This window comes from Pleurodeles waltl, chromosome 8 (genome assembly GCF_031143425.1).
Source record: "Pleurodeles waltl isolate 20211129_DDA chromosome 8, aPleWal1.hap1.20221129, whole genome shotgun sequence".
Classification (NCBI taxonomy): domain Eukaryota; kingdom Metazoa; phylum Chordata; class Amphibia; order Caudata; family Salamandridae; genus Pleurodeles; species Pleurodeles waltl.
Genome location: NC_090447.1, coordinates 737,015,321 through 737,042,845, shown reverse-complemented (window position 1 = coordinate 737,042,845; position 27,525 = coordinate 737,015,321). Strand labels below are relative to the sequence as shown.

At 43.0% G+C, this 27,525-nt stretch overlaps 2 protein-coding genes and 1 non-coding gene across 13 annotated transcripts in view; 2 read left to right on the top strand and 1 right to left on the bottom strand.

Moving 5' to 3' along the window:
• ARL13B (ARF like GTPase 13B) overlaps positions 1 to 27,525 on the bottom strand; it is a 518,943-nt gene that overhangs the window by 169,584 nt on the left and 321,834 nt on the right. For all 5 annotated transcript variants that reach the window (XM_069204925.1, XM_069204929.1, XM_069204926.1 and 2 more), the window contains one exon: positions 4,689 to 4,794. In XM_069204925.1, the coding sequence (XP_069061026.1) occupies positions 4,689 to 4,794 (106 nt within the window). The remainder of the gene's footprint in view (positions 1 to 4,688; positions 4,795 to 27,525) is intronic.
• LOC138252454 (U5 spliceosomal RNA) lies at positions 16,661 to 16,772 on the top strand. The gene has a single exon (XR_011195201.1). It is a non-coding gene; the product is annotated as a U5 spliceosomal RNA (small nuclear RNA).
• Positions 25,019 to 27,525, top strand: part of STX19 (syntaxin 19) — a 50,618-nt gene continuing 48,111 nt past the window's right edge. For 3 of the 7 annotated variants that reach the window (XM_069204924.1, XM_069204923.1, XM_069204919.1), the window contains exon 1: positions 25,019 to 25,253. The gene's annotated coding sequence lies outside the window, so the exon portion shown is untranslated. Of the gene's footprint in view, positions 25,279 to 26,031; positions 26,185 to 27,525 lie in introns of those variants that run through there. The other 4 variants (XM_069204921.1, XM_069204918.1, XM_069204922.1 and 1 more) reach the window with 3 other exon arrangements.

Below are 27,525 nucleotides of genomic sequence, written 5' to 3'. Positions count from 1 at the left end.
CTGTGCATCGATTTTTGCCGCATAAAGAGTTTCCTTGAAGAATAGTAGAAGTCTTTTTGGCCCCGTGACTTCAGAAACAGGAGGCAAGCTCAATCCAAGCCCTTGGAGAGCACTTCTCAGCAGAGGCCAGCAAGGCAGCAGGGCAACAGCAAGGCAGCAGTCCTTCACAGCAAAGCAGGCCAGGTGAGTCCTTTGGGCAGCCAGGCAGCTCCTCGTGGCAGGTTGCAGAATCTGGTTCAAAGTGTCTGCCCCAGGAAGTGTCTGACTTGGTGAGGTGAGGGACACCGTTTAAATACCCAAAAGTGCCTCTGAAGTAAAGGAGACTTCAAAGAGTGGTTTTGAAGTGCACAAGGTCCCCTTTCAGTACAGGTCTGTCAGCCAGGGCCCCAGTAGGAGGTTTGGCATGTGTCAGGCCCCTCCACCCTTCCAGCCCAGGAAGACCCATTCAGTATGCAGATGAGTGCAGGTGCGACTGTGTATCCTGTGTTTGTGGTTGTCTGGGTGAAATGCAAAAGGGGGTTATGAAGTAGCCCAGCTCAGATGTGGACTGGAGACAGGTTGTAAGGCACAGATTGATTTTAAGTGCAAAGAAATATTCACTTTCTAAAGGTGGCATTTCTAAAATAGTAATATAAAATCCAAACACACCAATAATCAGGATTTTGTATTACCATTCTGGCCATACTAAATACAACATGTGTCCCCTTTTCTGATCAGAATCTACCACTTAAACAGTTTATGGGGGTAGACTTAATGTTAGCCTATGAAAGGAGCAGGCCTCACAGCAGTGGAAAATGAATTTAGGAGTTTTCCACTACCAGGACATATAAAACACACAGGTGTATGTCCAGAGTTTTACCTACACAGCACCCTGCCCTATGGTTACCTAGGGCCTTCCTTAGGGGTGACATATGTAGACAAAGGGGAGTTTAAGGCTTGGCAAGTACTTTTAAATGCCAAGTCGAAGTGTCAGTAAAACTGCACACACGGGCCTTGCAATGGCAGGCCTGAGACATGGTTAAGGGGCTACTTATGTGGGTAGCACAAACAGTGCTGCAGGCCCACTAGTAGCATTCAATCTAAAGGCCCTGGGCACATGTAGTGCATGTTACTAGGGACTTCGAAGTAGATCAAATATGCCAATTGGGTATGAACCAATGTTACCATGTTTTTAAGGGAGAGAGCATTAGCACTTTAGCACTAGTTAGCAGTGGTAAAGTGCGCAGAGTCCTAAAACCAGCAAAAACAATGCCAGAAAAATGAAGGGAGGCAGGCAAAAAGTTGGGGGGTGGCCACCCTAAGGCTGTCAGGTCTAACAGTAAGCATGTGTTCTCCTTGCATCGAGTCTGGCTCCTAGGAAGCTGTTTTCTTGTAATTTTGGTGATGATTTTTTGTGATTTACACGGAACCCTAGCTCTAGTAGGGTTGTGATAACCGTTTCGGTGTCTCTGACATTTCTTCTTTGGATGTGCCTTTATAAGCCAGTCATCCAGGTAGGGGTATACATGAATTCCATTTCTTCTTAGGGATACCATGACTGTCACCAGGCATTTTGTGAAACGCCTTGGTTCTGATTTTATTCTGAAGGGTAAGACCTTGAATTGTTAGCACATTTCTTTGAGTGTGAATCCTAGATACTTCTTGTGTGCCTGTTTTTTTGGTACATGCAGACAGGCATTCTGAAGGTTTACGGTTGCCATGTAGTCTCCTCTTTGCAGGAGTGGTATTACTGCCTGTAGAGTTGCCATCTTGAAATGCCAAGTGCGGATAAATTTGTTTATGAGCTGAGGTCCAGGATTGGTCTTAGTGTAAGGTTTGTTTTGGCACCAGGAAGTAGGGTGAGTAGTTTCCCTTGTTTGATTCCTTTTGTGGTACTCTTTCTATTGCCTGTTTTAGAAAGAGTTCTTTCACCTCTCCTTTTAGTTGTACCAGTTCTGTTCTCTGATATATCTTCTTCCTTGGTAGATTTGGTGGTGGTAGTTTTGAGAGTTCTATATAGTAGCCATGGCATACCACGTTTAGTGCCCAATTGTCTGTAGCAATTTTCTCCCACTGTTGTGGGCACAGAGCTATTTTGCCCCCTACCGGTGTTGTGTGAGGGCGGGCTTGGGTGTATCTATGAGTCACTTGGTTGCTCCCCCTCCTCTGGAGGGTTGGCCCCTTGCTCTCCCTCTACCTCGAAAGGGCTGTCTAACGGGGTGCTGTAATTGTTGGTACCCAGTTTGTTTGCCACCCTTCAGAGTGCTACCCTGGGTTGGTAGCTGTTGTTGCAGTTGCCCTGAGGTAAAGGCTCCTCTTCTTGTGGGCCTTTTGTTGGTGTTCCCTCTCCTGAAGTTGCCTCTGTATTGCAGTGCCCTTATCGCCTTTGTTGTATTGTTGTCCTTTTTGATTTGTTGTAAGTACTCGTCCACCTCTTGGCCAAACAAGGTCTCTCCAGTAAAGGGCTTGTTTATTATGGAGGACTTCTTCAGGTTTGAAACTTATTATTCTAAGCCATGAGTGCCTTCTGAGTGTTGTCCCTGTGCACATTTGCCTTCTGGCTGTGTCAGCAGGGTCCAGAGTGGATTTTACACCTGCGTTGGTGATGGTTTTTCACTCTTGTAAAATTGCTTTTGCCCTTTTCTTATCTCCTTCTGTTAGTTTCTTCATGAGTTCCTCAATTTTGTCCCACTGCTGGTGGCTGTATCTGTTGAGGAGGAGGTTGGAGTTGGCTTTACGCCACGGTGCTGCTGCTTTTCTTTCCATCTTCCACCCCACCATGTCCAGCATTTTGCTTTCTCTTTACGGAGGGGGCCTTTGAGGAGTGTGCATTGCTCCTACTCCTTGCTGTTGGAACGATGATATAGTCCCCCACCGTATTCCCTTGAATGTATTTGGGGTCCTTTGAAGAGGGTTTATACTTCTTTTCCACCCTTGGTGTAACCCCTTTGGCTGCCAGAGATTCCCTGAAGGCCTCCTTTACCCTGGTCCAGTATGCTGGGTAGCATGGATAGGTATAGGTTCCCCTTGCTTGAGCATGAGGGTTTCTATTAGGAAGTAGGAGTTTCCTTTCTCCTCTTCCAGGGGTACTCAATATATGTATGGAACCCTCACTCCAGACTGTTGCAGCATGTGATGTCGTCGGGGCAAAGAATATGAGGGGTAGGTGTTGACCTCCTCTTCTGGGCTCTCTGTTTCAAGGTCATTCCAACTGTACTCAAAACTCCCCGTAGCGGCGTCCTCCTCGGGGTTGTATAACTCCACCTCTGCCTCTTCTTCGTGCGGTTTGGGGTTGCCGGGGCCTCGAGGGTGGTCGCCTTCTCTTTAGCATCCGCGGAGGCCGTCACAGGTTTGGGTAGAGTTCGGAATTGTTGTAGTGCATCGTCTAACTCCTTCTTTTGCAGGAGTGCTGCCATTTCAGTCTCCAGACGACACCTCTGTATCAACCTCTGATGCCTTTTCGACTTCCTGTTCCGACTACGGTTGTTTCTTCAGCGTATGTTTCCCTAATGGCTGTGGGGTTTCTTTCCCCGTGGTGGTGGTGGTTGGGGGGGGGGGGGGGGGGGTCAGGGGGAGGTTTCGCCTGTTTTGGCGCTCTGGGATCCATGGGGCTCTCTTGAATGTAGCGGGGGGGGGTGGTCAGGAGGGGTTTCGCCTGTTTTGGCGCTCTGGGATCCATGGGGCTCTCTTGAATGTAGCGGGGGGTGGTCAGGGGGGGTTTCGCCTGTTTTGGCGCTCTGGGATCCATGGGGCTCTCTTGAATGTAGTTGGCCCTCAATCGTCCTTTTCTTGGACATCTGGGCTGCCTTGTGGTATTTTTTCACAGGGATTTTCCCTTCCAAGCCTTTGGTGACTTCTTTACCTTTTCGGGTCACTTTTCGATGTCCTTTGTTGTCTTCAGTGGGTATTTTTTCCCTGCGTCCCCCTCGCGGAATTAGACGTCCGACCCATGTGTGTCAATTCTGCACCTTCCGCTTGCTCTTCTTCATTGCATTGCTGCGTGGTGTTCCTCCTTCTGCTTCGGCATGCTCCGACGGTTTTGGGGACAAAAGCGGCACAGGCCTTGAAGCCCTTGTCTCTGTGATCTCTTGGGAAGAAGAGGTTGCAGACTTCGTGCGGGTTGCATTGGGCAAACCTATGGTGGCAGTTCAGGCAGATTTTATTTGTGTTTCCTAGGACCCCTATCTTGCTTCATTCTCCTCCTCTGTGGATTTCGTAGGCCGGGGTTTGTGTTCAGCTCTCTCCTTGGTCCAGCTGCCATTGGTTTCAGAGTTACTATCCCGGGGAAAAACTTTTGAATTTTTCTTTGTGGGTTCAGCATGGTCTCAAAAAAATTCTGAGCTACTCCCTTGCTTCCAGAACCAATCGCGGAAAAAAGAATCTGAAGATGGCGGCCACGCACAGGAACTTCTGGGCGCCGTCTGATGTCATGCAGGGGACGGACTAAACACCAAATGGTGGTCAACGATGCCCAAAGGGGGGGTGGGGGAAAGGCAATTTCCGACCCAACCATTAGATGGTGGAATGATGCATAGCATGTGAATCTAGAAAAGGATTCATGCTGCAAAACTACATAACAGTTTTAACAAAGATGTGTGTGTTTGTGTGTGCGCACACGCGCAACACTTCACATCACATCACATCACATCAATATGTAAATAAATTTTAACCTGCACATTTTCAAGGGTGAAACCTAAGAAAATACTTACGATCTGACATAAACACTTATTCTCATTCACAAGCTTTTCCAGGGACAGGTACTCGATTACATCTGCTTCTGCTAAAGCTCCCTCCCGGTCTTGTTTGTTTGCCAACCTAAACAAAACAAAGGAACTACAAATTAGAAAAAAAAGGGAAAAACATCAGACAAACACAATTATGCATGACAACAAACAACTTCAAAGCTCTAGAAAACAAGTATTTGAAATGACAATACAAATTTTGCAAAAACAATTACTTATCAAAGAGCTTAGAATTTCTGAATGCTAAGTGCATGCTGTATACAGAAATGCATATTAGTAGTGAGGTTATGGAGCTGGACCAACAAGCTAAACTTACCTTTTAAAAGAAAAGCTAATCCTATTTGCAATGATTTTGGATTGTGTGCAATTAGATCACTAAGGTTCAGATTTAGATCTTGGCACTAACCCGCCATCGACTTTTCAACTGAAAACCTATTCGCCGCCGCAACAGTCCGCCCGGTGAATTTAGATGTTGGCGGTCCCATAGAAGAAAACCTGCATTCGAACAGCCGTCCCCGTAAAGAAACACCGCCTGCATCGACTGCGCAATAGGGGAAAGTGGCTGATGGGGCCCCAGACACCTTTTCTGCCGTGCAGATTTGGAAATACCATGTTGCCAAGAAAAAAGTGGAGGTCAGACATCCATTTTTGAGTTGGCAGATTGGAGGGGAAAGAGGGTGAAAACTCACCTTTTTTGCCCCCAATCCACCCCTTTTTACAACTGGACACAACCGGACAACACCTGCCATTGCTACTGTCACCGGCCAACGGAAGAAACATGAAACCCCTTCCTACTCTGCCGCCGGACTTGAGGGCATGGGCGCCGCACTGCCAGAGTACTTTGGGTGGGAACTACACAGGAGGTCAGAGTCACTGCAGGCATATATATGTTACAGTAATTTTTTTTAATCACTGTGACATGCATATGTCAGGGACACAAGTGGGTCAGACACGGATGGGGACACACTGGTACACAACACATCACACACACACACCTGTCATTATGGTGCCAGTATTAAATGGCAAATGAATGCTGGCACCCCAATGACAGTACATTCATGTCAACAGTATCCAGGGGACCTGCCATGTTGTGCTGCGAGTTGTGTTTGTGCAATTCAGTACATTTATGTGTGTATGAGATTGGCTGATTGAGGTGGAGGGAACTGGAGTGGGTGATGTGGTTTTGTCTGTATGTGCGTCACTTGCATGTGAGACCGATGTGTATGTTGAGTTGCCATGTGACACATTCAGGTGAGTGTGGTTGTTGTGTGGCGGATGTTGTTGTGATGTGTGTGATTGTGAGTGTGTGGAGTGTGTGCAGCTAAGTGTGTAGCTGTGTTTGTTGTGGCTGTGTGGTGTGTGGGTTCAGTGTCAATGGTGGGTTGTGTGTTGTGTCAGATGTATGTCAATATGTTTTCGGCATGTACAGGTTGTGTTGTCTCGGAGTGGCAATGGGTTATTGTGTGAATGTGGTGTGTTGTGTAACGTGGGGCACACATATGGCAAAGATAGAGTGTGTGTGTGTCACTTACTTTTCTTTCATTACCCCTCTCATTCTACAAAGTCCATTAGGATCCGTCGCCAGTCAATCCACTTGCAGAGCCAATTGGTCTCGCCTTTGAGATCCACTGGCTCTGTAAATGCCTTTTGTTATGCTGCACAGCATCAGAATTAGATGTTGTGTAGCCTGAAAATGTTTTTTACAAATATATGCAATGATGCAGCCACTGTCAAGAGCAACATTTTGTAGGTGAGTGGATGCATCATGATGTGTGCTCTTGTGCATGTGTCAAGACGCAAGGAGCATTTTTTATTTACTGATCAGAGATGGATTGTAAAAAAAAATGAAGAAAAAAAAAAGAAAATTAAATAGGGCAAAAGTGCATTTATGCACACACATGAGACAGCAATACAGAGCACAGGTATGATTTCTGAGGGGAAGAAACACATGCTTAGAAAGCAACACAGACGGCAGGGGTGTTTTTGCGGGGGGGCTGCACATAAGGGAGAGAGCTGGACAGAGAGCAGGGGAAGCAAACGAGGGAAAGAGTAATACAGGTCACAGGGGAGGGATATGGCGAGGGAGAAGCACACGGAGGAGAGAGTTGGAAAATACATGCACTCTCATAAGTGCTTAACCACAAAAAAAAAATGGAGTTCCCAAGAAGTGATCAGTGGAAGGATACCAGTCAGCCAAGGGATGATAAAGAGGCTGTGCTCCAGTCGAAGAACAAATACAAGATGGGACAATGAAACTCACTGAATAACAAAGCAAACAAAGACGACTGAAAATAAAGCCAAACAATGGTAAGCAATAAATTAGCTGTGAGGCCACTAAGCTCACAATAGGTGTTTCACTTAGAGAAAAGTTGTGCTGTCTGGTAGGCAAAACTTTAAAAAGTGGTTTCCTGAATGAGAACAGAGGCATACAAGTCAGCCAATCAAAAGGATGGAGAGAAGCTATTCTCTAGAGGAAGGACAAACACAATAAGGGCATTAAAAGCCAGCAAATAAGAAGGAAGCAAACAAGGCTGCCAAGAAAGTCAACCAATTGTAAGTACTGAGTGGTTTCTAATACTGAGGTAAGTTTTTGTCCGTGTGAACAAGAAGCTTTTACTTATAGACATAAGCTGTCGAAGGCAAGCGCTCTGAGTTTCAAAGTGTTTTTTTTTTTAATACTGGGTGGGACCAACGGTTGGGTAGTGTGGGAGAAAATAAGCAACACAAACAACGGTGAGAGGGTATATATCAGACAGTTCCTGTCTTCATTTACTGTAAACATCTTCGTCAGAGGATCTTCGCCGACCCAGAAAGTGAATATAGCTCCCACTCATGCTCATCCGCACAACACCTTTTCAAAGTGTCAGTCTGCTACTTAGATGTCCCCAGAAGATGCTGAATCATCTCTCTTACACTCTACCAAATCGCCCGATGTTTCAAATTCGGAGTCTGCCTAGACAGAGGTATTGCCAATGAACCACTTTGTGGACATAAAAAATGATTGTCTTCAGATATATCAACTGCAAATTCAGACATTCCTGGGAAGGCTGCATACGTAGGCATGAGTAAAGAGTCAGAGAAATGCAAGAAAGATCTGGGAAGCAGCCTGTGATATGAGTGTATTTCTCACTTCCTGGTCTCTAAAATTTATTTCTGAAACGAGATACGCCTTTCAGTAGACGAAAACTCATAATTGTGTCCAACATAGCTCTTATGAAGTAAATTATTGTCAAGGACACAGGAGAGGATTCTCTCATTTGAAGGAAAGCCTTTTGAGAATGTAGAAGCAAAATGGCAGTTAGGAGACAATTAATGGTTTTAATTCAGTGGTTCTGAGATCAGCCTATTGTCCAGATAATGTTAGACATGAATGTGTCCTGCCCACAGATGAGTGGCCACTACCACCAGGCGCTGAAAACCCTCAACTCAACTTCAGGCTGAAAAGAAGCACTTTGAGTGGGAAAAGTAAATCCCCTACTGTGAATCAAAGGTACTTGGTGTGCTCTTCTGACTTAAATGAGGAAGTACGCAACTTTAAGGTCTAATGTGACCAAAAAATCCTCTCAATTGAGAAAAGGGGCGATAGACATTAAGGTCACCATCCTGAATTTTTTTTTAACAAAAGACTGTTTAGATACTTTAAATCTGTAACAGAATTTTTTGTTTCTTTTGATACCTTCTTTCGTACAGAAAATAGCGACAGTGCACAGCTCACCTGTCCTAAGAGGATCCTCCTGTGCTGCCTCCTTCTGAAAAACAAGTCTTTGTGTTGGTTGATGATCTTGGGAGCAGTAGGGACAGAGGAAACTCTCCCCCTTCCTCTACCTTACTCTCACTTTTTCACTGATTTCCTCAGCATCCAATTGTATGTGTGGAAGCCAAAGACAGAAGAGACAAAAAGGAGCCTGAGAGAATCTGTGACAGCTGCAAAAGTGTCAATCAGCAGGTTAGGTGTCACCTGACCCTCAATCAGGACAGCTTCACATGGAGGGTCAGTACTGCGAGAAGGACTTAATATTGTGCCAAGTTCTCCTGTCCAAACACAGTGCATGCATATTTAATTTATACAGCACTATCTGTATCGCTGATTCATAGACCAATATTACTTTTGGATAAAAGCACTAGACTTGCAGACTTGCACTGCAATGTCTTCAATTTTATGCTACCCCCTTGGATTTACAATGCTGTGGTGCAAGTGTCCTGTGTGTTTTTGAATATTTTGGACAGGCTCTTCCTGGGAATCCACTGATTTAAATCTATAATATTGCACATACTTGCAAAGCGGGGTCAACACATTTCTACACACTATTGCCTCTCATTTGGTGCATCCACTAGGATCTCATTAAACACTTAGGGTAACAAAGAGACACAATAGAAAGCACATGGGGCACCCAATGAACGAAGTACTTATCTACTCTGGCTTGACAGACATCTAAAACGGTGATGACTGCTTACATGTGTACACAGTAGTATCAAGCAAGCTTGTGACCATTTGGCTCCAAGTGTCTGTCCTTCTCAGACAGACTCTGGCAAGTCAACTTGCCATACTCAGGTGACAGGCAGCACAGGTTCCTTGGGTGCCCATGCTCTCCAGATATTTTCCTAACACAAACACATCAGTACTTAAAAAGGACAAGAAATCTTCGTAGAGACATCAGAAAGTAGTCTAACCTCAATAAGTGAGAGAGCATGACAAGATATACATAAAACCAAATATGGTAAAAAAAAAAAAAAGATATCTTCAGGGAGCTTAAAATGTATGACAAAACAAGAGGTTACTCCAAGGTCCTGTTCTGTTAAGCGGAGAAAGAACTGAGGCAAAATGGTTGATTGGGGACTGATACTCGTCTTGAATTTAGCCCCATCACTATAAATAAAAAAAATCTTAAAGAAACTGACATCTGCAGTGATTTGCTCCGTTTTTCACATTATATTACTTTTGACAAAGGTTCAAAAGAAGAGGAAGACCGAAGCAAAATACTAAAAAGGTGGTTTGGTTGTCTTTCTGGTGTCAGGCTGGCAATGGAGAACTCTAAGGTACGAATCTGGGGAGTTGCCCTTACTAGAAAACCGTACAGAAATGTCACCTAATAGGCCTCACAAAACATTCTTCTTCGATCAATGTAAGGGGCACATGCAGTGACTGGGGAGGAGTGGACAGCAGCATCCAATCTGTAATGACTGAAAGTTCTCCTCATTTACTGTTATCTACTTGAAGAACCTTAACCCTCAAAATTGCAATTTCTGGCTTTGCTCAGAAAGCAGGCTTAAGGAGGCACAGAGACTCCACACTTCAACAGTTTAATTAGCATGCGTGCAACCAAAAAAGAATCCAGTGGAGGCATTGTATTTCAATAATAGCACATTACCAACATTATATTTACTAATTATGGGCACTTACTGGCAGCGTGTTAGACATTCTTATATGAGAGATCCAAGAATGAAACTGAGGTAATCGAATGAGGGTTCCGACAAATCCCGGATGGGCTGGTGCCCCAAGTGACAAGATTATGATGCCAATAGTGCCTTAGTACTTGAGTTTCAAAGGGGTCGAACAGCCATTTGTTTTGCAAAAGCAACAGGCAAAGGAAGTGATAATGTCCCGCCTTTCCATTCAAAGTGCGCTCAGTTATTGACTTTGCTTCCAAGAGAACAGCATTTGCAGGGTGTGGTCTGGGCAATTAGCGGTTGAATGTCAGCGGCCTGTGGCTAACTTGACAATGGCATGGTCATATAAGTTACAACCAAAAGCAAACATTTAATTAGAGTGAGCTAACTCCTCTTTCAGACAAAAGTGTTCTTGGCTTGCCCCACGTCTTGTGCAAATGAAAATACTGGTGAGAGACCGTTGTGGTTCTAAAATCTTGTTACAAAATATCTGAAATATCTGTACGCTTTAAAAAGTATCCTTTCAAACTTGCACGTTGTTTTTTTCTCTTTTAACTGGTAGTTTAAAACGTTATACACGTTTATTTCTTTGCAGTCAATTAGCGAGCACACCCAAGCAGCCCGGGTTTTACTGTTCAGGACAAGAAGGGTCTGACGAGTGGCTCGGGAAGTTTCCTCAAAAGTATGCCGTGAAGTACTCGGCAGTTACGAAAAGGGCTGTAGAGAAATACTCTGGCAGATACCTCGAGTACTGGCTATTTGGAGAAACACAAACAGCTTGTTACGTCTAGGATTGTCTCGCTTTGGAATTTACATCCGGAGACGTCTTATGGAAAGAGATTTTTTTTACCGCTGTTGTAAAAATGTTCATTTAAGATCGGAACCTCTTGATATTTGTTTTATGAGTAGCTGTTTCCTCCTCCGACAACTTTTTTGAACATGCATTGGCAAATCCAATAGATCTCGTCTGAGTGAGAGCTACTAGCTTTGCCAATGTACATGCTGTTGAGCAGCATGCTAAAAAGCTATATGAAAAAAAGCGCTATGACTCAAGAAAAAGAAGCTAAGAAAAACAAACAAAACAAAAAAATTCAAAAAGGGCTTAGACACAGCCAGCGCTGCTGTGTCCTATCAATATGTTTTTATGGCGGGTGAGGGGGAACAGACAATTGGAGGGTGAGGGTTAGGAGGGAAGAAGCACAACCAAGACAACGGGAGTGCGGGGGATGGGAGGGAAGAAGCACAACAGACAACGGATGGGATGCAGTGGGAAGGAAGAACAGGGTGGTGGGGGTGGGAGGGAAGAAGCAACTCTGAAAAGACAGACATGGGAGTGGGAGGGAAGAAGCAACATGGCCAATTGCACTAGCTAGAAAGAAATAGTACCTCAATCACACTACCAGCAGCAGAAGGACCCTAATTAAGATGAAGCAATAAGTACTTGATCTACGCTGCAGACGAAAAGAAGAGGAAGGGAAGACATCACGCACCGCCCAATTAGGAGACCGAAAGTGAGTGACAATGAAGCCCAACAATGGTAAGCAACCGGCGAGCTCCAAGCCCCTTGTAGAAAACAATATCTCTTGCAAGTGCTAGCGCATGCACTGTCGCAGGCAAGAACTAAAAAGTAGAAATGCCTACTACAGCATTCTCTCCATTGCGGGGTGCACTGTAGGGATTCCTGGGCTCGCCTGGTCATCACACCCGCCCTACCCCTCCCTTCCCACCAGCAGTGCAATTGGGGAAGGGCAGATATTTCAGAGGCAGTAGAGCCAATGGGTTCTTCTTCTTTTGGACGGCTCCTTTTAATTGCCAGAATCGGTTTCAAGTATGTCCCTTTTCTACGTACTGCAAGGCACTTACTGAAAAGTGGGGACTTCTCAGCTGTAAGGGCATAAGGCACAACCGATTAAGGTCTTAGAGCATTTGGTAGCTGGTTCAAGGCCCAGCACCCAATATTCAGCATCTGTGACTAATTTTGTGACAGTTACATTTTTGCTTGAATTAGCACAATAATGCCCGCGAGGTCAGGAAAAAAGAAAGACAAAGGACCCAGAGTATGCACAGTTTTTAAAGCTGGTGTGCACCAGTCTGAGGAAAGGGCATCAAAATAATGAAACATATTCTAGAAGTGAACCAGAATGGTAAGAAGTAGAGGACTATGGGTGCTTGGGGTTGTTCCTGGGTTAGGATTTCCTTCAGGAGAAGGGCCTTCCATGCAACTGGTTGGCAAAGATAGAAAAAGGGGCCTCCTGGTAGGGGCCCTATACTCATCCTGATAGTGCCAGCATACCTGAGGGGAGTTCTGCAAGAGTTAAGGTTGTTTTTCTTTCCCCACAAATCAATGTTGCAGATGCTTTAAATTTAGTGGATCTCTTTAGCCACGCTCTGAGGGAGTGCACTAAGGCAACCCTAGGCTCTGGAAATAGGGAGAGTAATCACCCCAATATTGGTAATGACTTACCACGAGATGCCAATCAGGCTACACTAGCAGTTATAAATAATGGTACAGCCTCAACAGTTAAAAAGAATGATGATGGTGGTGCCCTAGTTGCTAGCGTTGTTACATCTTCCTCGGTTAATATGCCTGCTGTGCTTAACAGGTTAGCCATCTTACTGAAATAGCAGTATCTGCGTATGCCCAAGGAACAATCACTGGACTATGGTATGTTTATAGTTACCAGTAATCCGGCTAAAGCCTATTGCCTGTTGTATATTATTCCCAGCAAGAGTCTTAACCAGCAACCTCAAGTTTTAGCCTGGTGTCAGAAATTCTACAGACACGCTGACTGTTCAGAAGAAGGACTGGGAAGTGGGGAATTCCAAACAGCGGAAAAGCTTGATCAACTGGTTAAATTGGGCAATGCAGAGGTTAGTAGCAATGAGCAAGAAATTAAGAAGAAAGAAAGTGGCAGAGGAGCAAGATGAGATCAAAAGAGCCCCAAAGAGGCGGGTGGGTCACAGTCTATTCAAGCAAGGTAATACAGAAGATAGAAACGATACACTTGTTTAAAGTTTTTCTTTGGTATGAGTCAAAGAAGGGAGAAAGTGACTGTCCTGGGGATCAAGTGGGACCAAACTGAGGTTGCAGTACAGCTGGATTCAGCGTCCGACAGGAAATCTACTTACAAGCACCAGTCCTTTCGGCTTTGTCAGTGAGGTGGAGAGGACATGGACTTGTTTGGCATTCAACTGGACAGGCTGTTCCTTTTCACAAAACCATAGGCGCCTGCAAATTCTAGCATGTCTGTTCCTTCGGAAACCTCCCATCCCACCCAGAGCGAAAGTATGTCAAGAAAGCAAACGAGAAGGACAAGGAATCCACCAAACCGGTCAATTAGTAGTTGCACTTCCTATCAGTACTGAAGTTTGCTTGCAATGACTTAGTAATTACCCAGACAGTGCAACAACTGTTACATTTTTTAAGGTTTCAAGATTCCAGCAATCAGTGGAAGTAACAGAATTTGTAGAAAGCTGCTGTCAGAGTCCCCCCCCCCCCCCCATCTGGAGGTCGTAAGATCAAAAACTCAAAAGAAGCAAGCATTACGTTGAATACACGCCTTCTTCATAGACCCTCTTGAAGACTATTTTTTCAGTTTCCGATTAGGAATTGCACCAAAAAGGAGTAGGGACAATTCTGCCCAATTGACAACCTTTCCCCCCCAAACAGGCTCCTATGTTCACAATCCCATCAACTCACTTACCCGCACGGTGCACTACACATCCCTCGCTCGAGCTCTACAGAAACCCATATGATGTGCTCAGAGGCTTGATTAGCGAAAGCAGACAGAGTCAGCACTTCATGTACTCCAGGTTCCCTTAAATGATTACCACCTACTGGGCTTCCATTTTTAACGGTGCTTTCTGTTATGTACAAAAGAAAGCCCTGGTAAAGGTGTAAGTAAAAATCATGCTCACTTTCCTGAGGATTTGCGGTTTGCCAAGAGAAAACATTTTCTTCTCTAAAAGTCAGTTGAGCAAACTATCAGCTTCTCACCTGGGAGCTATTTTATACTACTGTGGCTGACTGAACTAGATTAGACTCTACCTACTCTAGATTGATGGCTCGGTCTTCCCAAAAAATGACGACAGCACCACACAGGAGCTAAAAGGCGGGACACCGAGCTTGGTATCAGTGTCCCAGGTTCCTCATCATTGGTGTGCTCCCTTTTGTCCACAGGGCTGAATAGTATCAGAGGGGTGGACATTTATTCTGTCTCTGGTAATCCCTCACTAAACTCTGTATGGTAATGGTGGTGCACAACCTGCACTTTTGGCCTATCACTTTTTAATCTCCCTCACTCTGTGGAGGAGACTAATGAGAGATTGTTGGTATGTCTGCCTTCGGCCTTATTTTAAAAATATCCTGCGAGGAACAGATTTAAAATGTGTCTGAATAACCCCACTGTGCTTTATTTTAAGTGTATTCTACTACATGTTAAAAGTAGAATAATTGTGGCATGTGTCAACCTCTTACGTAAACACGCTTCCTAGCTTGACAAACGAATTTCAAAGTAATGTGCAATATTTGCTTCTAGTTTGAAAAATTCTGCATCTTCATTGATGATTTCTTACTCTTAAGGGTTCCAGCACCCAAGGAGCGTGCAGTTGCCATACATGGATTCATTAGCACGGTTACAGTGGTAGGTGTACTTCCAGCACAAGAATACAACAGCTACTTTCATCTCCTTTTTACAAAATCTATTCTCTGGCACGTGCTAGCAGTATACCCAAGAAAAAAAACGGGCCTTTCTACCGCCAACTGAAACTTAACTGAGTGTGAGAAAAGTTACAATGCATCAGTTACAAATCCTGGTGGGGCGATTTGCGTTATACCGACAACCACCCCCTTCTCCAAATCTATCGCCCATATCACTGCAGGTCTAAAACAGATTGCTAAAATCAATTCAATCATAGTTCCATCACCTTGCTGTTTGTTGCAGGCGACCGCTTAAGTTGCACAGGTGTGATACATCCTGTGATCATTGTGCCATAGGACACACTAATAAGAACTAAATAGGCGAAATCCGGTGTGGTGTTGCTTGTTCATATTGTAGAGCAGGCCTGCTGAAGGAGCTAGGGATGTAGGTCTTCAAACTGTGACAATTCATATGTACGCCTCAAACTGCTTTAGTCAATATCGGTGTTCCTCACATAATTTGTTCTCTTTTATTGTAGGGGAGCATGGTGTCCAAAAGTGTGGTGGGTGCCTTGGACTCTCCTTTTTTCCGACTGCTACATCCAGGTTTATGCAAAGTAAAAAACTTAAAGCAAAGGTGCTGTTTGGGGGTGACCTTCAAGTGGCTCAGTGTCAGTGGTTTGAGTCTTATACAGCTATAGGAAACGCTGGCCAAAGCAGGAACTCACTAGGTGCTCCAGACTCTTTCTTTAGGACTTGGCAGTTTTAGGCAGAAAGGCACTTCATGAACTCCTTTTCCATGAATTTTCCTGGATTGGAAAACTTTTACCTAACGCAATGATTGCACAGTCCCATATGATCCCAAAAAAATAATTAGCGAACTGGAATATGATCTAGAGATTAGGAGGAAGAAATCTGAATGCAGAGTTGGCACAGTTCCGTGGAGGGCTTGAGCACTTGAGACATTCTGCATAAATTCATCAGAGGTCCTGAAATAACCCATCAAGATGGATTTAATTTGTCAGTGTAGCGCACAGATCCTTTCTATGTCAAGCGTGCAAGCGCTCTGGCCTGTTGTAATCTATCTGTGGTCTTTTAACCACGCCCATCACTATCACTCGCTCATGAGCTTGCCTTTCAAAAATCCTTTATTATCATTGGTAAGTGCTTTACGTTTGTCCCTCCTTGGGGCGGTTTTGTTACTGCCTGGACACCGACCCTGTTACATGGCTAATTGCACTTTTGCCGATACGTTTGACTGCTAGGAAACTTATTTTTCCCTTTGTCTCTCTCCTTCGCGCTCATGCGGGCCATGATGCTTTGGAACGGCTCGCTTACAGCAACTGTTTTACTATTAATTTTCAATTTCTGAGGCAAGAAAAGTCCAGTTAGGAATTTACAAAGCTAATTGCTCTAACTTGTTACTCTTTGCCAATACTTGTTTTGTTACAGCAGCTCTTGCAGCCTCATAGGTTTCAAGTACAAAACACACTGACTCATTCATTGTCTCTGAAAGAATGGCAATGAGCCACTAAGCATGCTTTTGCGTAGACATATAAAAATCCTCTTTTTGGGTGCCACAGGTCCTCATAAAAGCTTGTGTGAAGCACCATTCAAAATGTGCAGACTTAAGGAAGCCCACATTATGACTAGAGCAGGGAAACTATTGTGGTGCAGCCTTTCCTGTCACGTGACCTACAACTAAATTTACATACCCATAATTGTGTGTCACTTCAGAGTCCCCCTGTTGTTTCATTTTTGTGGCAACAATTATTATAGCAATGTAACGGATTACAAAAATTATTATAAATTGGTTTTATTTTAAATGTCTTTCCTAAGATTAACTTAGTAAACTACTTACAGTATGTGGAACTGTATTTCCTGGTGCCACAGAAGGCAGCCACGGAACGTATAACATGGTTTCTCTTCAAACCAAATAAATCTTTCGCCTTTAACTAAAGATTTCTGTGGAGAGGAACATAAGAGTTTCACTCAATTTTTGAAGGCGATGCCTAGTAAACGAAAGTATAACTACATAGTGGACAGACTGATTATTTGCTGGGTTATCAAGTGCGACATTTGGGGAGTGATTTTTACTGTGACCCAATTAACCTATAGCCCTGTTACATGACAAATAAGAAGAACAGGAAGCGGCCTTAACCACGACTCCCGAACAACAAAATCGTGGACAACGAAAGCGGAACAATGCTTTTATTAACACGACTTCCTTGTTTGGTGCCTCAACCATGTATGTGCTGAACCACGCACATGCGTGGTTAAGGCACAGAAGAAGGGAGTTGGTTCAGGACAACATGATCAGGTAAGTGGAGCTGTTTTAAGGGCGGGGGGTCAGGGTATTTTTAGTTTTAGGGGAGGCGGTGGGGGGTCGGGTATTTTTAGTTTTAGGGGGTGGGGTAGGGTGGTTTAGGGTGGGGGAGGGGGAGTGTCGGGGCATTTTTAGTTCTAGGGGTGGTTCGGGGTATTTTTAGTTTAGGGGTGGGGTCGTTTAGGTTTTAGGGGCAGGTGTGGGCGGGTTGGGGTGGTTTTAGTTTTGGGGTGGGGGGGTTGGAGTGGTTTTAGGGGCACGGATGGGGTGGTTTTAGGGGTGGGGGGGTCTCAGTAATTTTAAGGGCGGGGTGGGGGGCCAGGGGGTCGCATGCTGGAACCATGCATGCCGTACACTAATGCCTTTCCCAGGAATGCTTTTAAATCATTGTTAAGGCACTCGTGGTAAAGGCAGTAGTTAGTGTTAACAACACAGTCGTTCCGACCGGGTTGTTCTGGCATGCGTGATTCCAGCATGCATTGTTCCGACATACATTCAAGAAGGACGCATGCTGCACAAAACGCTCCATATCATCCAAAAGGATCCACTACAATGTAAAATTTACATATATTTATATCATGCCACGGTCTAGCTGCAGACTTTGAAACTGGAGAATGAAGTTTGAATCCCGCACAATTAACCTCCAGCGATCCTGGGAAAAACACTTAATCAGTCCTAGCCTAAAAACCACGAGCAATAGCAAAGCCAATTGGTCGCACTTATGCAAGATCTATTGGCTTTGTCTAATCTATTTCTTATGCATGTACAGCAGTGTGGCTGCTATGCAACATGGCTGAAAGTTAAAAAAAAAAAAAAAAAAAAAAAAAGTGCTATGGCGCGGTCACTGCTTGCTCCATCATAGCGCTTTCTTATTTTATTTTGAACCATGCTGCACAGCAGCCGCACAGCTGTACAACATGGCAAAAAACAATTGACAAAGCCAATAGGTCTCGCAAAGGTGAGACTTATTTGCTTTATCAATGCTTTGGGAACAAAACGATATGATGAGGCTAGAGTTGGACGTGTCTAACTTATTCATTAGGTCAACCACGTAAGCGATTTGACCTGTTGTAATCTATCTGTGGGCTTTTAATCACGCCCACCACACGCCCATCACCATCACTCGTTCATGGGCTTGCCTTTTAAAAATCCTTTGTTATCATTGGTAAATGCTTTACATTTGTCCTTCCTTTGGGGCGGTTTTGTTACCACCTTGGACACTGACCCTTTTACATGGATAATTGCACATTTGCCGACGCATTTGAATGCGAGCAAACTTCTTTTTACTTTTGTCTCTCTATCTCCTTCACGCTCATGCTCATGGTGGTCGTGGCGCTTTGAATCGGCTCACTTATGTCAACTTTTTTACCTTTTTTTTTCAATTTATGCGGCAAGAAAAGTCCAGTTAGGAATTTACAACACTAATAATTCTAACTCGAGCTAACGCGAGACCCACTGCATTACAAATACTTGCTCTAGTACATTGTGGGCTCCTGCAGGATCTCTTCATCAGAGTGAGGAGGGCAAGGACCAGATTGCCCTGGTCACCCTAATAGCAGAGAAGAAACTCTACAACGTGTATTTGCAGAAACAAAATTGCTAACCAATATTTGATGACAATGAGGATGGTACGTTTTCATTCTGTGTATTTCCACCAGTGGGCTCAAAGAATCAAGATAGTCAGGGGTAGAGGACTTTAACCTCTGGTCCTACTGCAAAGCGTTGGCCCCTGAAATGTCACGTTGGGGTTTAGGAGGAGAGCAGGGATTATTTCTGAGACTCCCACCTACTTGGGTGGTCACTTGAGATCGTCCCCCAATAGTTATCACATTGATGGTTTTGCATGTGTGGCTGGATAGAATGGATAGGCAGTATTAGATCTTTGGTGTTGTGAAATGGACATCCCAATTTGAACTGCAGTAAATGTAAATATGTTACATTCGATGTGCTGAAATATGAAAGTTGTTTTTAAAATAACGAAATTTAAGACTGTCCATGGAAAACTTTTTTATGTAACAAATACATGGGATAAATATCAGCGCTAACGCAACATTTAGAGTTTTTTCCGTGTAATAGTCTAGCTGGAGTAGGAGGGAGGGGCAGGAAGACCACCTGGACACATCCCAGTCTATAGCAGTGACAGGTACTGGTGGACTGCTCTTCCAAATCGAGTATCAGCTTTGGAGACAACAATCAATAGTTTTTTTTTTTTTTTTTAATATGCCCTCAAGCCCACAAGGCAGTCTTGCTTTTTTCAAGCAAAGAAACTTATGTTAGAAAGGCAGAAATAGTTTGCGTTTATCTTTCGTAATGAACGTTAAGCACATATGGGGGAGGAGATGATCTAATTTGTTCAGCACAAAAAATAACATTAAGAACCTACCCATGTGGTTTTGTGACATTATCCTGACGTCCAAATTAATTAGCCCACAATAAAAACCAAAAGAATATTACTGTGTTTCTGAAATGTATTTGCTGTTAGCAACATTAAAGTAACACACATTGCAAACCTATGCTTCCAGTACCGCAGCAGGCTGAAACAACAAAAAATGTCAATCAAGGATGTCCAAAATCCATAACAGTAGCAGTCAAAATATATCCCGTTTTCTTTTTTGCTTCTAGTAGAGATACATCAATTTATATTTCTTTTCAAGCAGGCGTTTAGTGCATTGGTGGTTTACTTGTGTCTATAATTTGTTTACTTGAAGTACTTACTGTTTCAAAGGTAGAAACCATTTTTAATATGGCTATTCATGCTCTTGATTATCGGTTTGGTATGCAATTATGTATTGTGGAAGAAAACTACGGCTAAAGAAGGAAACTTTGGTTTCCATTTAATCTTTGGCAGGTGGGTACGGGGATCCTACCTCCACCAAGGTCCTGCCTCCAGTAGGTAATTGCAAGATAAAGCAGAGGATACGGCCAATGAGACGGCAGAGATACACACCTCCATTCCCCCAGTGGCACTGCTATGTCCATGCCTATTGGGCAATAGACACATAGATGCTTTCTACAGGGAACACCGTTAGGCTAGGATATGCATTCAATGCACTGTGCTGTCGTCAAAGGGGGTATATGCCCTGTTGGTTATGTCCATAAGGGGCCTGGGCACAGGGACTGGCCTGTGCTGAACCTCAACTGTACACCAGAGGGTTCAGCTCGGCACCCATTACCTCTGTGAACCTAAGTTCATTCTCAGTGTTGAACCCATGCTGCATGTGGCCCAAGGTCATGCACAGGGGCTTATGTTCATATTGGGGACCAGTGCAGGCCAACAAGCTCTACACTCTTACCTCCTGAACACAGCAAAAGGCTGAGAGGTGGGATAGGTTCACTCGTTGGTTGTTTAAAGCCTGAAACAGTAGCTTTAGTTTCCGAACTCAGAAAACCAAATATAGATAAGGAATAAATTAAATAAGGAAAACGTCAAAATGTCCTCAGAAATCTAAAACTGAAGTGAGATAAAATTCTTAAAACCACTCACATTATGGTGAGCAATGCAACCACAACTAACCCCCAATGTGACAAGGTGGTAGAAGACAGATGCACAACTGCATCAGTAAAAGCCGCCTCCCTTTTGTTGTTGCAGTGGCCGAACTGCTGCTCTGAAATCTTCGCTAAAGCAACTGTGTGACATTAAGGCAAAGCTGCAGCAATTTACAAAGCTCTAACACCCATATATGACTGCACAGGAAGAGTCAGAGCGAAAGAGATGTTGGCCCCTGTGCCCCAGGACGTGAGAGGAGAAGAAGAAAGCAACTTTCCCTGCAAAGGAAGTGCAACCAGAGTGAGAGTGCCTGCACCCTGATAAAGAAGTTGGGGGTGGGGCATCGCCGCCCATCTTCTCACCAACCCAAGAGCTGCACTGCAGAGGACGGGGTGCCGGCGGAACCAGCAGTTCCAGGTTTTGCCCCCTTTCATCACACGTGGGTGCTGCTGGCCAAGGATCTGCAGCCACTGAAGTGCTGGCACCAGTTGTTCTGCTTCGGCAGAAAAGTTCAGATGCTGCCATGAGCCCAGGTGCCAGGAGAAGAGAGAATCTGCTGTGTTGATGCCAAAACTAAAGTGGTATGGATGATGCACTGCTAGTGTGCATAGACATAGAAATGGGATGAGCGAGGAGCGGCTATAAAAGAGCAGGCCCAGCACTGGAACTTCACCAATTCAAAGCCATTCTCTCCTTGTGCATGCCCCCTTTCACCCTTCCCTATTCTTCCTCTCAACTGCCAGAGTGAGCTTTTATCCTCTACACTGGCAGCAGCTCTTTGGCGATTAGTCGACTCTCCCTGACAGAGAACACATTTTCAAGTAGATGCGACTCACATTTGACCGAACCATTCAGAGTTTTGCCACTCAAGGTTCTCATGAGGTGTTTGTATTATTTAGAATGTAATGTCTTAATGGGTAGAAACCTAACTCTACATCACCTCCTGTGGACTGTGTGTGTTCCATCCTATGAAATATATTTAATGTGCATAGATACACAATCCATCAAAGTCTCCAATTAAAACGCAATGGTGCATCACTGAAATATGTATTTGTTAACCATTTAGAAAGTGAAATACATTATACTAATATATGTATGTTAAAGGTAGTCCCTCGTACAGGCTATTTACCATCTCAGCCACCTTTGAGTAAACAGTGCTCCTCAACAGCCGATAAAGGACCATAAAATTGACCCCGGGACTAAATACTAATCTAGTTTCCCCTATTTAAATTAAATCAACTTAAAACAGTTTAAGGTTTTGGAACTGAACTTTGGTCAAGCGGCGGGTTTCCCTTATAATTTCAATGTTCATTATGTAATGACGGCAGTAAATTAGTTAAAAGAACACTTATGAGAGGTTCTTACCAACTGAATCACTATATGTAATGACAATCTTTTATCTACTCTGAAGGGTAACAGATGACTGGAGAGAATCCGAGTCTCTCTCGTTTTAACTCAAAGGTGTCTTATACACAAAAGTAGTTTGCCTTTTGCCACTGACCTAGGCAACTTCAAAATAATAACAATTTTGAATTAAGAGTCATAAAAAAAGCTTATTTTGTTAACTTTAAGATGCAGCATTCTTGGTGTATGAGAACTCTTGAAGAACAATTATTTTTAATATATTAGCCTACATTTGGTATTATACAACTAGTCCTCTGAAGGTGGCCATAATTCATCATAATGGCCCACTGTAATGCAATCATTCTTATTATCCTGAATGCTAGCTAACTTGATAATCAGAGATAAAAGTTTAGTTAATTAAAGCTCTAAGGTGCTTTATGTTCAAGAACATACGGGCTTGAAACGGAACTGTTTTTTGTGGTTTAGGACAGTCATTAAAAATTGGATAACTTGATGATAATTCCATTATGATCACACATAGGACTTTAGCTTTTTTTTCAGCATAAACCCGTCACACCCAAGGACATTCAGGTTTGAAACAGACTTTTGTTTCTACTCTGTGTTATTTAAAATTAGGTATTCATTTGATGAGGACTTTAATATCTTTGATAATGTGTTTAATGATGAATGGCTTGTAACTGATATTACAGAATTTGCCTTTTACATAAAAAATGTCATATATATTTTCCCATCAGTGATTAGACTCGAAATCTTGGCTCAAGACACGTTTTATGCTATACTGTCATCCAGTGAATAAAATCTTTTTGTCACTGTGGAATATCGAGAGAGGTTTTTATTGTATAATGGAGGATTTCTACTATTTGGGTGTTTAAATAAAAGTGGATAACAGCAACCATGGAGAAACCAGAAAATCAGCCATGAACACCTGGTACATTGAAAACGGCTTCCTGGTATTTAAGCTACTTTTATGTTGTGAGACAGTTTTTAACCACAAAGAAGACCAGCGCCTGATTCAATGTTGGGCTGACGGAACTGATCTCCACTAACTGGTGGGTTATTTTACTTGGACGTTAGTCCGCATAACTTAAAATGGAGAAAGTTTACTAGTCTTACTTAGTAAACTCATATTTCCTCTTCGCTTAAAATCAACGCCTTGAAAGAGGTATAAATAATGTGATGATTGAAGCGAGTAACTAAAATTTAAGGTTATGATTAGAAACAATGTAACTATCCCAGGAAAGTGTGTTAATTTTTAATTTATTGCAACTCTTGCTTACAATAGTATAATTTCTTGCCCACATAAAAAAAGGCCTTTAATACAACTAGCTGGGAGGAAAGGTAAGTCACTTCTATATACGTTGTAAATCACTACTGCTGAAAATGAAAGATTGATTATCTTACAAATCAGTTTTCGTGCTAAGTGAGAAGGCTCTCAATATTTTTGATTGATGAAAAATTGGACTGGGCTAAATAAAACCAAATGCAACTAGGCCTTTTGTTTAAAAAAAAAAAATAGAAGAAAAAAAAGCATTATGGTTGCCTACTGTAAGTGTAATCTTTCAGTATTATCTGGGGTGCAATATAGGCTCCTTGAAAAATCATTAAATCATTTCTAGAGACTTAACTGCTCAAATGTTGGACAAAGTTAGGCTCTTGTGAAAGTTTGTTAATACACATCAGCCCTTTCAACCAACTATCCCTATGGTGCAGTTGCCACCTTCTGTTAAAAGATCATCTTCGCTTGACCCCCTTAACAAGGAGAGATGACATCAGGTAACTAAAAGAACGATACTTACAACAAACTCTGCTAGATCTGTGGAGGCCAAGGGAAGGCAGAAAGGGTAGATGTGAGAATAACCAATGGAGTTAGTGCAACCTGTAACCATATGTGGGGTAAATCATACTGTACATAACTATAGGGGTAAAGATGCCATGTTTATATACAGATTAGAGTAGATTATTGTTTTAAAGAGAACATATTAAAATGTGCACAAGACCATCGCATCCCAGACCACTTACCACCTCAATTATAAGTTCCTAACACCCCCATCCACTTGTTGCTGGATGAATGAATTACTGAGTTTGACAGTGCAAACTGGTCAAGTATGAAAAGCACTTCCCACCGCTAATACTGTACCCCTATTCAACAGCATTTATCTAGTTTATGTCATCCCAGATGATGCATTCTAAGTTGTGGGACAAATGTATGGGATTCCAATTCAAACCCTAAGATAAATGCAGTCTTCTCCATGTGCACCATTCTTCCTTTGATCACAAGAGCTGTTCTGCAAAAAAAAAAAATATATATATATATATATATATATATATATATATATATATATATATTTTTTTTTTCATAGGCAGTTTATACTGGCCAATAGCTCTCCTTATGTCTGCCTTAAAAAGCTCACGAAGTATATAACGATAGTGAGATGAAAATCAAAGAGAAATCAGTGACAATGGCGAGCATGTGCAGCAAGGAGTATACAGTGAGTGGAGACTCGCTGTCACTGCTGGCCTGTGAATCACTCCACCTAACTGCTGAAAGGACCAGATCAAAAAAACTGCACGCAACTATGAAAAAATTTGAGGTGGGCGTGAGATTCAAATGTCTACTGACTTTAAATAGAAGAAACTGTATGACAAACTAAAAAAATGGTTTACAAAAAATAAATAGCTCAAGCACTGGCATCTAAAGAGAAATTACAAAACTCAAATGTTGCTCTTACAACCCGCCCGTCACACGAAGTCAATCATTTTTTAAGAGCCTCCAATCTCTTTTTTCATGGTTGCCACCAACACATCACAAAAGGTACACTCACCAGAAACCAAGCTGACCAGTTGTTCAGGTTATTCGAGCTCGCATAAAACACACAATTACTTTATTACCAACGTGTCAAGGTCTAACGCAACCAAAATAAATAACTGATTTAAATAAGTGCTCAGCAGGTAAATGCCACACTTTGGTGTGGGCTGCTCTTTGGACAACAATTTCAACTTTGGCGCATATCCTGCTAACAGCGAAACGGGTTAGATAAAAAAAAACTCCGCCTCTGAGCGGAAGGAAGGGAATCTAGTCTCCACAAAGGTAAGTCAACAACCTGCTCGCCCAGCAGCTCTTGGAAGGCGAGGCGTCAATAGCTTTTCCCTACACTCTTTGGAGGGTCTCCTCCGGCGCGGTGAATGGAGAAAGAAGGGGAGAAGTTAATTACGCAATGAATGCTGATCACTGAGGACACTTTAACCAAGACAGTGTTCAAATGAGCCTCTTTCCAGTGGTTCAAACAAAACGTGTAGTAAAACTGCGCAAGTCTTCTGGAACCGTCGGTGAGTTTTTAACTATGTGGAAACGGTAAGGAGTAAAGAAGAAAGGGAAAAACTGGCGGTAGAATTACATGGCAGTAGAATTAAAAGCGAACCATGACGTTCAATTGATGCCCCTTCTGTTGTGTACTTAAGTGTACATTTTTACATTCAAGTGACACCAGAAGTAAGGCTGGGTTTACGTTCGGTGTATAAGACGCTCGACTTAACTACATAAGTGTCGCAGGATAGTTCTAACTGTAACCAAGGGCAAATTGTCTGAAAAATACAGATAATGTTGGTGAGGGGTGTTGGGTGGGAAATACTTCATGCATGTTTGTACTCAGAGTACTCAAACTCCAGAACAAGTTATATATTCTCAACGAATACGAAGCAGTGGGTCACACTGGTATCTTGCAAACAACCAACGACAATTATAAATTAAATTAAGTAGAGAACACAACCTGTAATTTAAATATTTAAAGGCTAAGACGGGTGAGCCACCTTCCACTGTGTGTGCCACTCAGCACGTTCACGTGTCGGCGGTGTTCTATTTATTGCACCATTACTGTACACGCAGAAAGTGCAAACGGTTCACACAAACACAGGAATACTAAAAACAAAGATGGATGTACTATGAAGGCAGAGTTGCGCTCGTGTTAAAGGACGACCAGACTGTTTGGTTTTGGGACACAGCTGGATCCTGTTTCTCTCGAGCCTTTCCGCGTGTTATCTCTCGGGCATCGCCTCACAAGAGGGAAGGATTGTTGTGTGTACATTAGTGCGACTCCGCCCTCCCGCCAAAAGGCACTGAATCCTTTCAGCCCGGCAGTCTCCAGGCAGCGCTGGAGCTGCAGGCTTCGATGAATAAATACAGCGTGGAGTGGAGAGAACTAACCTGCTGCGCTCTCGGGGGGCACTACAACTGCTTCAGGGAGTGAGCCGCAAAACACAGGTACATGATCTCTGCCGAACCAGAAGGGCGAACGCGCTCTCCTAGTACATGCGTGCAAGGAGGCTGTTCTGTCCAATAAGTTAAGTTGAGGTGAAAGTAGCTAGTTAGGTTAGTTTTGTTTAGCGAGATAAAAAATGATTGCGCCAAGCATCGTGTGCTAAGTCAATTATGTAAAAAATGTACTGAACAAGTGACGCGACCGTGAAGAAGCAATATTGGGAACTTTAATTCAACTCAATTGTAATAATTATTGGTTAATGAGCTAACGTCGATTTAAAAAAAAAAAAAAAAAACTTATAGCTATAATATAAGACACGTGAGCCCCGAGTTTTATAGTCAAAAAGAGCGCTGACTGAGTACAAAAACAAGGAGTGTCAAATCCAAACTGGGTCAGAGAGGAATGCGAAGGCGCCCTCTGAGCACCTCCTACTACTTGAATTGGTTCTCTGGCCTGCGCTGCTAAGCCGCGCATTCCTTCTAGTTTTCTATATTAAGGCTTTTGTTTATGTCGTGAAGGACTGGTTTCCTTCTACCTAACTGCATTGTTTGTTTTCTGCTTCTCAACCGTGTTCTGTTGGTTTCCTATATTTCTCTCTGCTACATGGACTAGTTCACACTAAAGTGTAAATGGCTATATCCTCTTAAAAGTGCCTCTTTTGCCTTTCATGACAATTCATATGTATCTTTTTTTTTTTTTATTGTGATGCTTCGCTTAAATGGGTGTCGTAAGGGATTTGTATAAGGACTAAGTTTGTATGTTACATCCATCAGCTTAATTGCTTTTGACTTACCCTATTCTTATAAACTAGTTGTGTTCATAGTCCGCGTTCCAGCGCTTAATATTAAACTAATGAATTGGCAAGATGCAATATACCAATTAGGACGCAATCAATTGAATTCTGGTAACCGGCACAAGACAATATTTACATTCTCGCCGCTGAGAAGTGCATGAAGTGTTGTGTAATTAACAAATTAGAATCGTAGAAAAGTCAACTCACACTTCCGAGGTATTTTAAGGAATGTAAACTGAATACCATTACATTGGGCGACAGTAACATCTGTTACTTTTAATGCTTCCAAATTTCAAAGGTGTGGTATAAAGGGATACATAAAACTACATTCTATAGCTATCTTAATTTATAAGGCGCACAGCGGAGATCTTCAATCCCCAAACTCACTATTTTGTGACATACTGAAGGTATTCATAGGTTTGGATTGCACATATGCATTTCATAGGAACAAAGCAATAATATCTGACCCAAAACAAAGACAGCCACATAACTTAAATCCCAAAATAAAGCCTATGTCTAAGGAGATTAGAAACTAGTACATCAGTAGACA